At 41.9% G+C, this 13656-nt stretch overlaps 1 protein-coding gene and 1 pseudogene across 5 annotated transcripts in view; both read right to left on the bottom strand.

Annotated features, from left to right (window-relative positions):
- Window positions 1–3278: 3278 nt before the first annotated feature.
- Window positions 3279–6601, bottom strand: LOC146487415 (uncharacterized; annotated as a pseudogene).
- Window positions 6602–6704: 103 nt separating this feature from the next.
- The window catches only part of LOC146487413 (uncharacterized), a 67760-nt gene continuing 60808 nt past the window's right edge, over window positions 6705–13656 (bottom strand). For all 5 annotated transcript variants that reach the window (XM_085087678.1, XM_085087656.1, XM_085087671.1 and 2 more), the window contains 3 exons: window positions 12466–13262; window positions 11665–11856; window positions 6705–10835 (listed from right to left, as the gene is read on the bottom strand). In XM_085087678.1, the coding sequence (XP_084943804.1) occupies window positions 7045–10835; window positions 11665–11856; window positions 12466–13231 (4749 nt within the window). In that variant the 5' untranslated portion in view covers window positions 13232–13262 and the 3' untranslated portion in view covers window positions 6705–7044. The remainder of the gene's footprint in view (window positions 10836–11664; window positions 11857–12465; window positions 13263–13656) is intronic.

Raw genomic sequence — 13656 nt, 5'->3', positions numbered from 1 at the left:
GACGCAGCCGCAATTTGGCAAGATGAAAGGCAGCTGTCAACCCACCCTCCTCCGCATCCTCCCCGCCCCCTTCCCCCTCCCCTCTGCTATGAGCAACTTACTAGAAATTGTTATCAAAAAGTACTATATAGCACCAATTGATGCAAATTTTAACTAAAAGTTTCTTTGAATGTTAGAGAAACGTTCTTAGGTTTTTGTTGCATAACTCTGAAGTATTTGATTCCATTTTACACCGATTTGAGCGAGTATTCTTAGCTTTTTGTTTGGTGCACCGTCTGCTTGTCAAAGTTATCTTCCGTCGCAATAAACGGATTCGTGTCAAAAAGTGACGAAACTTGCAGCCCCAAACCCATCAAAATCCGGATCTAGTAGTTCTAGTAAAGGTTTTAACGGCTCCATAGTGATCAGCTTCGTATTTTTCCTTACCTTGTCAATGCTTGACCAATCTCAATGGTAATAAGAATAAACGAATTGACAAAAAGGAAAAAAAATTCCCTGAGTAGACAAATTCTCCCAACTTGTAGCATACGAAGTATAAGAAGAAAAATAAGGAGAATATTCAAGTTGATTTTCATTTTGAATGAGTACATGACATGGTAGCCATCTTTCAAGCTCGTTCCCAGGGTCCTCTCCCACTCGGCCCCCGTGGCGAGAGAGAGAGAGAGAGAGAGAGAGAGAGAGAGAGAGAGAGAGAGAGAGAGAGAGAGAGAGAGAGAGAGAGAGAGAGAGAGAGAAAGAGAGAGAGAGAGAGAGAGAAAGAGAGAGACAGACAGACAGAGAGAGAGAGACAGAGACGCCACGGGGGTCGAGTAGGAGAGGGCCCTGGGAACGAGGTTGGCCATCTTTGACTATTTGCTCCCGTCACGGATTAAATAAAACCCTTCTAATATTTTGGTCATAAGGCCTTTTACGTCCCCACTTTGAGCGCATTGTTCTCTCTCTCGTTTCATTAATTAGAAAACCACTGCCATGATCCGACATACAGCGACCGAACGTCTATTCTTATGTCTCCTGCAAATCTTTGATAAAATCCCTTTTTACGCACTTACCACTACTTAAAAAAACTTGTTCTAAACGTTTGTTGTGATTGAGGTTGTGTTGTTGTCATACAAGGCAGATAAGTGACACGCCTCATTGCTTCTATTGAAATTTTTTTATTTTACAATCATATGTCGAGATTACAATACTAGAGATTCTACTTTGTACGTAGAAAAGTATTCTTAGCAGACACCAGGGGCAACCAACCAGAACATTTCAAGCAACAAACTTGTAAGGTTGTCTCCTTTGTTCCCAGATCGTTTTATATCCTTCAGTTTATAGACATATCTGTGTAAGCTAATACAGATTGATCTGCTTGGATATGTTTAGCTGAAAATTTTAGCAACCGGAATTTTACTCCCTGAATTTACTGCTGTTTGTTTGACGAAAATGCTACCGTTTTTGTAGTTATTTCACAATTTTAGCCACGTGGCCACTATTTTAGTGGTATAGCTTTAAATTGGCCAGTATTCTGCAGTTAATCCCAATTTGAATAACATATTTATCCCTTCGAAAACGCAAGGAATTAGTGATCATTTGTTTTCCAGTGCTACGAGATTTTGAGATGGCATTTTTTCGAAGAAAACTGTAAAATTTTTTTACGAGTAAATTCGAATTTCTGAGGGGCGATTGCGGCCATCCGAACAGATATCCACCGAAATGAACCGTTGGGTCTCCTTCAGATATAAAATCGCGTAATACGAAAGGTAAAAACATCTATATCAATCTGTATAATCCGCAACAGCTTATTCTCTAGGCAGCCGCTATTAGGGTCGTCACACAACGCTTCTCCACATCGTGAAGCGTTGGGTGACGACCTACAGTAACGGCTGCGTACGAGGCGTACATAAAGAAAATAATAAAAATAACAATATTAAAATGATCAAATCGATAAACAATTGTATAGATTAATCAATCAACTACGTATTGAATAAAAAGTTCCGTAATGGCAACCTTGAACTTGTCGCAATTGAGTTGGACAATGTTATCTGAAAGAGTATTCCATTCCTTGATGGTTCTAATGGGAAGAAGCTATATTTGTAAATGTCGGTCCGCGCCTGTAACTGGACAAAAGCGAGCGAACTCCCTCTTCTCTTCATAGTGGTCCGTATTAAGTCAGCCAATGGCTTTGCACAGAAGCGCCTATTGATTTTCTCGCGAATTCTGATCCAGGCTTTCCAACCGAAGCTCTTTTACTAGCTTTGTAACTCTAGAATTGCGGAAGTCACAGTTGTTATGGACGAAACGCGCTATCGCAGCAAATGGCGGTGAGCGATACTGCTCGATAGCTCTCTGCCAGGGAGTACTTTCCTTTCTTAAATACAGTAGTGACGTTTGCGACGAGCCAGTGCCTTGGGAGGTCATTCTCCACACTCAAGCGACTTTTGGAAAATATTAGTGAGTACCAGGGCAATTTCAGCGGCTGCCTCTCTCTGGCGATAGAAGGTTAGGACCCAGTGCCTTGTTCGTGTTCAGCCCCCGAAATAACTTAGCGGGGTGGTGAGCGTAATGTTCTGTATGGCGGGGGTAGCACTGGCACCAAAGTCTATTACTACCGCCACTTTCTCCTTGGTAGTAGTTCTTCTTTGCCTCTGCTATCACATACTTTACGCACATCAGGGCGTTTTAGGGTTGAGATCATTGTGCTATCCTTCTTCTCGCTTTTAATATAAGACCAAAATCGCTTCGGTTTTATGTCATTGCTGTCAAACGCAATAGGCTACAATTGTCACTACTTCGTTATACCAAAACTGTCCTTGAAAAAGTAAAGTGACCTCAAGAAAAGGACGCTAGTCAGCGAAACAAGATATACCGGCACCACAACAAAATAACAAATTTCTACCTTAAATCTCTGTGGAATCTGTACAGGTAGAACGATTTAAGTTTATTTTAATCGGTAATGGCTAAAATGTTGTGCAGCCTACATACAATAGCCTCGTTATGCACAACTCTTTTTTGCATCTGATTGCCCACATGTGGAACCATTTACCAGTAATTACCAAATCTACCCCACATTAGCACAATTTCGCTCTCTTAATAACATAAAGTTTCTCGGATGCCAGTGTTGGTATGAACTGTATTTAACTCTTATCTGCTTTTGTACAATTATAAATTTAAACCTTTGGGACTATTCTTCTCACATTCAATTCTTATAAATTCCTAATCATAGGTATATTTTTTTTTTAAAAATGTATTTTAGGACTATTTTGGAATTATTTTAATGTCATTGTTGTATTCATCTAGACATCTTTTATGCTTTGTTTTCATTTCTAGAGGGGTTGTTGTCCCAATATTTTGTCTTGAAAAGCAACATCTTAGCTAACACTGAATAACTGTAGGACTCTTAGAACCAAACAACAATATTGTGTCATTACACGTCTGCTGTTTCATTATGCTGGCCTTTTTTAACACGTTAGGGATAACACATCCACATGTAAGGATCTTCTTTTTTTGTTGCATTTGCCTGACATTGCCCTTAGGTCATTATGTCGTTAGTGTGAGTGTCCTTCTCCAGACAGACAACGCCGGATATCTAATGCACACCGTATAGATTGTAGAGCAGAATTTACGTCACCCAGCTCACATTGAATGACCGCAAGTGAATCGCAGATGTCTGCTGTGCATTGGTGTTCCTCTCCAAACTGAGTGAGCTGGATATCCAGTGCACGCTGTTTAGACTGTAGAGCAGAATTGAAGTCAAACAGTTCATGTTGTATTACGCCGAGTGAATCGTAGCTGTTTGCTGTGCTTTGGTGTTACTCTCCAAACAGAGTGCGCCGGATATTTAGTGCCGCTGTGAAGACTGTAGAGCAGAATTAAAGTCCCCCAGCTCATGTTGCGTGACCCCAAGGAATTGGTAGCTGTCTGCTGTACTTTGGTGTTCCTCTCCAAACAGAGAGCGCCGGATATCCAGTACACGCTGTTTAGACTAAAGGGCACAAGTGAAGTCCCCCAGCTCATGTTGCGTGACCCCGAGGGATTGGTAGCTGTCTGCTGTGCTTTGGTGTTCCTCTCCAAACTGAGTGCAACGGATATCCAGTGCACGCTGTGTAGACTGTAGAGCAGAATTGAAGTCACCGAGCTCATGTTGCGTGACCCCGAGGGACTGGTTGCTGTCTGATGTGCTTTGGTGTTCCTCCCCAAAAAGAGTCAGCCAGATATCCAGTCCACGCTGTATAGACTGTAGAGCAGTAATGAAGTCAACAGCTCATGTTGTGTGACCCCGAAGGATTGGTAGCTGTCTGGTGTACTTTGGTGTTCCTCTCCAAACAGAGTGCGCCGGATATCCAGTGTACGCTGTTTAGAATGAACGGCAGAAGTGAAGTCACGTAGCTCATGTTGTGTGACCCCGAGGGATTGGTAGCTGTCTGCTGTACTTTGGTGTTCTTCTCGAAAAAGAGTGTGCCGGATATCCAGTGTACGCTGTTTAGACTGAAGGGCAGAAGGGAAGTCACGCAGCTCATGTTGTGTGACCTCAAGGGATTGGCAGCTGTCTGCTGTACGTTGGTGTTCCTCTCCAAACAGAGTGCGCCGGATATCCAGTGCACGCTGTTTAGACTGAAGGGAAGAAGGGAAGTCACGCAGCTCATGTTGTGTTATCCCGAGGGATTGGTAGCTGTCTCCTGTACTTTGGTGTTCCTCTCCAAACAGAGAGCGCTAGATATCCAGTGCACGCTGTTGACACTAAACAGGCCTAGTCTGGGACCTTAAGTCGCCGTAACTTTGGGCGACTTAGGGCGATTTAAGGCGACTTAAGCAAAACGCACTGTAAAATTGAAGCGATTTTAAGCGACTTAAGGCGATTTAAGGCGACTTAAGGCGATTATAGGCGACCTAAGGCGATTTTGGGTGACTTAAGGAGAATTTTACACAAGGTGCAGTGAGTAAGCTAGACTGTTGCCCATGTATAGTTAGGCCTATTAATATACCACAGTGGACATATACAATTAATTTGCCTTGTTTAGGTCCCACATGGATATGGAACCCTTAACCTTAAAGGCAAACAGGATGTTCTGTGACGGTCCTGTGAATGATTTATTGTAGTCCACCAATCAGGGAATCAAGCCTTAAAATGCATATAGCTGTTAAGATTACTGAGAAATTACCCAGTCTTCATCATCACAAAGATTTCAAGTCCTTAGTACAGACATTGAAGGCCTTTCTGGGCCTGAACTGGGGTATGGCCCTAACTAACACGCATAGACTTGAACAAAATGTGTCCAAGAAAGGAAATAGAATATTGCCTGGATTGTTATGATGCAAGCATTATGTATCAGGGAACTCCATGGGTGATCATCCCCGAAAAATTTGACATGATGCACATTATGCCCACAAGCGATCACATCTGGAATTTATTTGATACATAATTCATTTATTAAACAAGAGTATTGATCGGTAATAAATATGTAAAGAGTATCAAAAATCACTCAATCAATCACAATGATATATTTAATACACATTAAGCTTAGCAAGCTTATATAAAATAATTCGATCAACTACAGCATTTTGTTACATTCACTATTAATATAACACTTATGTCAATAGCTGAATTCCTCCATGCCAAATTCCACTGATGTTGCTTGATGGCCGTCGTTGCCAAATTCATACCAGCTTCAAGCCAGAAATCCAGCTATAAAAATGTTGATACGCCTCCTTCTGTAGCGTTTTACCTGTTTAAAAGAAAATATATACCGTTAAACTGATGACAATATAACAGAACAAGAATACGCATAACAAATTCTCAAAAATGTTCACAAACCTTGAAAGCATGCTTTGGTGCCGCCATTTTGAAGACGATCGTGCATGCATGCATCCCAGCATGCATTTCTTCATCTCTATTTGTTCCCAGTGCCCACACTGCTTTCAAACGCATGCAACTTGTGAATTCCTGGATTTAGTTTAAGAGGTTTTGGAATTATTTCCAGTCGCAGTGGAAAAGATGTCCGTAGAATTGCATTTCTAATTTCTACTTAATGGTTAATTACACTAACAGGAAACCTTTTGGCAATGAAGATTTCTCGGCAAGAAACTGAATTCAATGTATGTATGAAATCAGAACGAGCTTTAGCTAGTGTGGACGCCTGGCACATTTCAGCTTCTTCGTTTGTTTTCAAATGCTAAGTCAAATGGTTGTTGTGAAATAGACACTCATCGCGAATGGATTTGGCACGTCAATATCCAGAAGTTATCCTTTCTTGCATTTATGTACTGTTCGATGGCACCTGATAAGTTTTTCAATCGGTAAGTGACTGATAGTGGATAATTTTAACATTCACACAGTGTGCACTTAAGCTTATAAAGTTTATCAATTCTTGATAAGAGACATTGACTCTTGATTTTTATTTAGAACCTAGTTAGAAAAAATTATTATATTTTTATCAGAAAAGAAAAGCTCATTTTATTTATTTGTGTTATCCAAAATATTCCATTAAAACGTTCATGCAGGAAACGGTTTCCACATTTCTGTTCATGTTTTCCTTTCCATGCCTCAGTAATTGCACATGACTTAAGCCTCAGAACAGTTTGAATCCATTGCTTAATTCATACCTGCTTTAAAACACATGTGTTAATACCGTATTTATTTGATTAACCACCCTGGGCACTTAATTTTGAGACCATGAGGGTCTCCCAACATTTTCAGCAAGCGAGAATAACAAGACAAGGGATAACGGGGGCTGACAAGTTTATTTCGCTTGAACAAGACACAAAAAGTGCAAAATCTAACATAAACAATATAAAAGTTCTTTGAGTATCGTATCTAAAACCAATTTTGGAACACAACTGACACTGATCTTACTTCATGCTGAGCTAGTACAGAAATGTATTTTGTTGGGAGGGGGCGGGGTGGGCTCTTATTTGAGGGCAAGCTCTCATTCACTTTTTAGGCTTTCGGGGTTGGCGCTTATTCGAAGTGGGTGCTTATTCATAGGTGGGCAGTTTATCGCATAAATATGGCAAACTGCCAAGAAGGCTTTTTGGAGTGCAAGAGTATTGGAGCCATGCCAGTTAATTTAGGGTTTCATGTTGTGTGACCCCGAGGGATTGGTAGCTCTCTGCTGTACTTTGGTGTTCCTCTCCAAACAGAGTGCGCCGGATATCCAGTGCACGCTGTTTAGACTGAAGGGCAGAAGGGAAGTCACGCAGCCCATGTTGTGTGATCCCCAGGGTTTGGTAGCTGTTTGCTGTACTTTGGTGTTCCTCTCCAAAAAGTGTGCACCGGATATCCAGTGCACGCTGTGTAGACTGAAGGGCAGAATTGAAGTCACGCAGCTCATATTGAGTCACCCCGAGGGATTGGTAGCTGTCTGCTGTACTTTGGCTTTCCTCTCCAAACAGAGTGCGCCAGATATCCAGTGCACGCTGTTTAGACTGACTGGCAGAAGGGAAGTCACGCAGCTCATGTTGTGTGATCCCCAGGGATTGGTAGCTGTCTGCTGTACTTTGGTGTTCCTCTCCAAACAGAGTGCGCCGTATATCCAGAGCACGCTGTTTAGACTTAACGGCAGAAGTGAAGTCACGCAGCTGATGCTGTGTGATCCCCAGGGATTGGTAGCTGTCTGCTGTACTTTGGTGTTCCTCTCCAAAAAGTGTGCGCCGGATATCCAGTGCACGCTGTGTAGACTGAAGGGCAGAAGTGAAGTCACACAGCTCATGTTGTGTGATTCCGAGGGATTGGTAGCTGTCTGCTGTACTTTGGTGTTCCTCTCCAAAGAGAGTGCGCCGGATATCCAGTGCACGCTGTTTAGACTGAAGGGCAGAAGGGAGGTCATGCAGCTCATGTTGTGTCATCCCGAGGGATTGGTAGCTGTCTGCTGTACTTTGGTGTTCCTCTAGAAACAGAGTGCGCTGGATATCCAATGCACGCTGTTTAGACTGAACGGCAGAAGGGAAGTCACGCAGCTCATGTTGTGTAATCCCGAGAGATTGGTAGCTGTCTGCTGTGCTTTGGTGTTCCTCTCCAAAAAGTGTGCGCCGGATATCCAGTGCACACTGTGTAGACTGAAGGGCAGAAGTGAAGTCACGCAGCTCATGTTTTGTGACCCCGAGGGATTGGTAGCTGTCTGCCGTACTTTGGTGTTCTTCTCCAAACAGAGTACGCCGGATATCCAGTGCACGCTGTTTAGACTGAACGGCAGAAGGGAAGTCACGCAGCTCATGTAGTGTGATCCCGAGGGATTGGTAGCTGTCTGCTGTACTTTGGTGTTCCTCTCCAAACAGAGTGCGCCGGATATCCAGTGCACGCTGTTTAGACTGAAGGGCAGAAGTGAAGTCACGCAGCTCATGTTGTGTGACCCCGAGGGATTGGTAGCTGTCTGCTGTACTTTGGTTTTCCTCTCCTAACAGAGTACGCCGGATATCCAGTGTACGCTGTGTAGACTGAAGGGCAGAAGTGAAGTCACGCAGCTCATGTTGTGTGATCCCGAGGGATTGGTAGCTGTCTGCTGTAATTTGGTGTTCCTCTCCAAACAGAGTGCGCCGTATATCCAGTGCACGCTGTTTAGACTGAAGGGCAGAAGTGAAGTCACCCAGCTTATGTTGCGCGACCCCGAGTAAATTGTAGCTGTCTGCTGTGCTTTTGTGTTTCCATCCAAACAGTACGTATCGGATGGCCAGGGCATTCTGAAAGGACTGAAGAGCAGAAGTACAGTCCTTCAACTGGAGTTGTATTTCTCCAAGGTAATAGTAGCTGTCTGCCGTGCTAGCATGCTGCTCTCCAAATCGCGTCTTGCATTGTTGGAGAGCAGTTTGGTAACTTCTGAGTTGTTCTTCCTCATAAGTGCATAAGTTGTCGGCTTGGATGAAATGTCTTAGCATTGTATAAACCACTCGATAGAAATTGAATAAACCAGGTTGACTGTTGGGGAGTGCTGTTTCAACTTCCTCTAGCACTTTCTGTAGAGAATTATTTATGGACATTTCCGTTTCTATATCAAGGAAGACATGTGATGCTTTCTTTACATGATAGATTACTTGCAATTGAAGAGGATGATTGGACATTTTTACCTTTTCATCGATCTGCATCATTGTTTTTCCTGTTCCTGTTGCAGGATTTACTGTTATCTGTGTATCTAACGCCTTCTTGCTGGCCGGAAGTGCTTCGCTGTAAAACTGAGAGTAGTTGGACGCATTGTTCTGAGATTTGTAATAAATTTCAAGGATTTGGGAAGCAATAACCCTAAGAACTGTCTGCTCTGGGCTGTTGTTCATTAAAGAAAGGGCCTCTTTTAAACATTCAATTCCATTCTCCGGCTCCGTTTCTCCTTTAACAAGCTGGTAGAGGCCTAAGTAGCACGAAAATTTTACCTTCTCATCATACGAAATAGAGGAAGATGTAGAAAGGACTTTGTCAACTTCTGAGAGAAACTGTAATGACTGTCCTTCTGCGCCCCAAGTTAACTCGCCAAAAGCTCTGGAAACAAGTAAGCGTCTGTGGTACACGTCTTTTTCTTGAAGAGTGGCTGCCTTTAATGCTGAATCGTATATCTTATTGAAGTTTGCTGCTTCATTCGAACACCAAAAAACTGAATCAAGAAAGAGCTCTGCTTTGATTAACACATCAAATGTGCGATTAGCTGTCCTTGAATCTGAACAACTTTCAAGTAGACTTTGGATAAAGTTCTCTTGATCTTCACAGAATGCAAGAAATGCCGACATAGAATTCCCTTTAAGGAACTGTTCATTTAGCGCTTCAAAGCGTGAAACGTAAAATGTGTAAAACCGGGCTTTCGATTTTAATACATCTTCTTTCATTTCCTGTTCTCCCTTTTCTCTTGCAAATGACTGAACGAGGTTATGCATTGTGAATGATCCGTGTTTTAAATTTGAATCAAGCAGAGATTTTCTTCGAAGGGAATGTAAAACCTTCTTAGTGCGAAATCTGTTTTCGTCTAAAACAGCTGTAGAGACCTCGACATCAAACCTCTCTGGCAGGATAGAAAATGAGACAAGCGCTTTCTTTTCCAGTGCAGAGAGTCTCTGGAAAGACAGGTTGAAAAGGAACTGCATTCGGAGATGAGTTGGATAATCTTGGTTGTCCAACATCTCAGCGATACTTTCTGTAAAGGATTCCATAAAATCATGCAGAAACTGAGTAATTTCCACACCATCATCTTCAGAGATTGAAGAACACAAAAGTTTGATGGCTAAAGGGACATGTCCACAGATGTTAGCAATTCGCCTCACTTCAAGGCTGCTTGCATTTGGAAGTAACTTATGAACAAAGGATTGAGAAGTGGCTTCATCCAGTGGTCTTATTCTCACCTCCTTGTGGCCTTGAAAATCCAGATTCATAAATTCCAAAGACCCCCTTGTAGTTACAAGGAATTTCACCTGTGCACTTCGGCTAAGAATTTCTTTTAAAAGTCCAATAACGTCTTCCTTCACTTGCGGCTCACCACTTTCTAATAAGTCATCGGCATTATCGAGAATGAAGACACACGGATCTGATATATCGCTGAAGAGTTGGCAAAGCTCGTCGTCAAGTGAGAGATGCTGATGAGATGGTAGATTGTTTGTGGGAGGTCTCCTGACAAAGCTAAGAAGCTTTGATGCCAGATCAGCTTTTGATTTCAGCCCTCGTAGAGTGAGCCAACAAACGGGTAATCCTTGCGAATAGAGCTCATGCCACACTGCGTTTGCAACCGACGTCTTTCCGAATCCCGGTGAGCCCCAGATCAACACCATTCGGGTGGATTGGTAAGTCAGGTAACTAACAATCTCATCACATTCTCCCTTACGGCCAGTGAAGTTAGGAACCATTGGAGGAGCGGCAGACTTTTCAATCCTTGGTTTGCTATCTTTTGAAAGAGAAAGACAATAAAAACATGAAGGAAATATTGTGTCTTGCTTAGGGCTTTTCGTACATAGAGAGAGAGAGAGAGAGAGACGGTAAATAGGCTTGCAGAAGTATATTCACAGAAGGGTAACACGGCTTTTTTTATCTTAACCCTTGTTTTACACGCCATTGTGATAGAAGCTTATTCCAGGCGTTCGGAAAGTGGCGGGAGGGGCAAAATAAAATTGCGAAACAAACAAACAGCAAAATTAAGGGTAATGGAGAAAAAATTCAAAAGAACGCCTGTCCTCGTTTTTCAATGAACGCCTTACCGCTTACAGTTGTCAAGGAAAACGGATGTAATAAGCAAGAAACGAATTGCCTTTTGTTCTTTGTTTTGGTACTTATAAATTTCACGCGACGACATATGGATGTTAGAGATAGTTCAGGAAAATTTTCTTGTCAGAGAAAATTCTGCGTACTCCTAAGGACATATATATTCCCATCTACTGGGCGAAAATTAACAATTAGAAAAAATTACAGCTATGGTAGAAGAAGTCAAAGAAATTTTGAGAATAATGAAGCAAATTGCGGAAAATTGCTAAATGCAGCAGAAATACTGGCAAGTTATCTTCCAGTGTTTGTTTGGCAATGTTTCTCTGCAGCAAGCTATTTGGCAAAGTTGCGCATGATTACGATTAAGAGAAATGTCCATGTTCCTTTTTGTTTTTATTATATGACAGAAGTAGATTTAGGCTTTTGAATGCGAGTATTATTGATTAAAAAAATACAAAATTTTGTGCACCCTTAGCTGCAAATAAATCAACTTATTCATGTTAAATTATCATCACCTTGATGATGAGGTCTTGGCCATCGTTTAAAAACAGCAGAATCATTCAAGAGTTTTGCAACAACTGAAGCGGCCATAACACTGGCAAAAGGATTCCAATCATCGGTGGTGGACTCGTTACCATCTGCAAAGTTTGATATTCCTTTTACAATGAGCCATTCAACTTGATCGTCAAACGCAGCTGTAAAAAGACCTGTAACAGAACAAACGTTGTCGCGGTTACAGTAGCACTTTTTTAAAACAAAGGTAACTATCACACCATTTCATTAAGGGAGAATTCGAGGATAAAGCAACATTTCCCGAGGGTAAAAAAGCTTACTCTAATGGAAAGTAAATAAATAAGAAACTTTGCTTGGAGACTGAAGTCAGCCTTTTACACCAAGTCCCTCATATCCTTAGTCCTTCTCCATAGATTAGTAATAACTTTCAATCCTGACTAAGAGATCTCAAATCAACAATGTAGGCTCCTGTAAATTACTTTTTCCCCGAAGTTTCACTTTAGCTGTTTCAAATTACAACTTGATTAGAACACTGACGTTCCACAATTTACTTGACTCTAAAGATGACCTCCGCTCAGGTTGTTGAAACGTCAGTCAGTGTCACCTCAAAGAGTCCTTCTCAGGACTATACTCACTCAGATGATCATAATTTACTAATCTGATTATAACAAGCACTGAAAAGGGTTTTATTTACATTATACAAACAGAACCTTCACGGATAACCAGCTCTTGAGCAAACCTCCTCCTCGAGATTTGCCATTGGTTGAATAGGTAACTGACGAAAATACAAAAGATAAACTAACCTTCACCTTCCGTTTCAATGGCTTTAGCCAGCGGATGAGCGTCAGACAACTGTTTACAGCGCCATGCAGCACTGACCTCCTCAGGGCCACTCAAAAACTCGCCATCACAATATATTTTGACTTCTCGATCTTCCGGGTTTTCTAGCGGTGCCTCCCATCCGTAGGATAAATCTTTGATGACGTCCAGAAAACGTTTACTAACATAGCTTCTCATACCGGTTGATTGCTCCTGGTTATCGGTCACTATTTTAGGAGCATATGTCGTTAATTTCGCCGAAACAACAACATCTCCTAGTTTTGTTTTCCCACGGTCGAGCCCTCTGCACGTTCCCACTGAGATGATTGCCTTTGGCCGTAGCAACGGGCCGGCATTTTTGGCAGTTATCAGTGAACCACCAGGACCACTTGAACCTTCACAGCATTTGATCAACGCGACTTGCACTTTCTCCTGACTGTCACCAATGCACCCAAAATAAACGTACCCGAGACCATCAAACCAACATTTACATGTACTGTCCATATACATGTAACAAGATGAGAACTCATGATCCTTAACAGTCAGTAACAAGATGTCGACAGGCAGATGTACATCATTTGGATGCTTTATTGTTGTTTGGATATCACTAATGGGTGGAGGACTCTTTGAAAGCTGAGGCGCGCCAACACTGATCGCGCTAAATTTCCGCTTACTCTCGACATTTGCGTCACTGAATACGTCACCGGCATCCTCGAAAGTGTTACCAGCGTTCTTTGCAGCCTCTGACATGGCCTTACATCAACTTGTTTAATACATGTACCTATAAAGAAAAAAAGAACAGTATGTTTTAAGTAATGTTTAAAAAACGAGCAGAAGTGTTTTATAGGGTTTAAAACCACGAGGCGCAGCCGAGTGGTTCTAGACCCGATAAAACATGTGCTGCGAGCTTTTTGGACGGCTTAAAAACTTTCCTGGAAAAGCGTGGGTCAATAGAGTTCATAATAATTATGCTTTTGTGAACATTGGAAATTAGCGTACGAGAAAAACACAGCATACTAATATAAACGAGGAGGTTTTTTTATATAAACTCACTGCAGGTGATGTATTATCGACCATTTGATAGGTCGATTGGCTTATGAATTAATCATACGTTTTTGAAGTAATAAAAGGGTACTACCCGTAAAGGACAAAATCAGCAGACATTAACTACACAG

The sequence above is a fragment of the Pavona decussata genome, unplaced genomic scaffold (genome assembly GCF_977016875.1).
Source record: "Pavona decussata unplaced genomic scaffold, jaPavDecu1.1 SCAFFOLD_16, whole genome shotgun sequence".
In the NCBI taxonomy this organism is placed as follows: Eukaryota; Metazoa; Cnidaria; class Anthozoa; order Scleractinia; family Agariciidae; genus Pavona; species Pavona decussata.
This window is presented reverse-complemented; position numbering and strand designations above follow the sequence as displayed.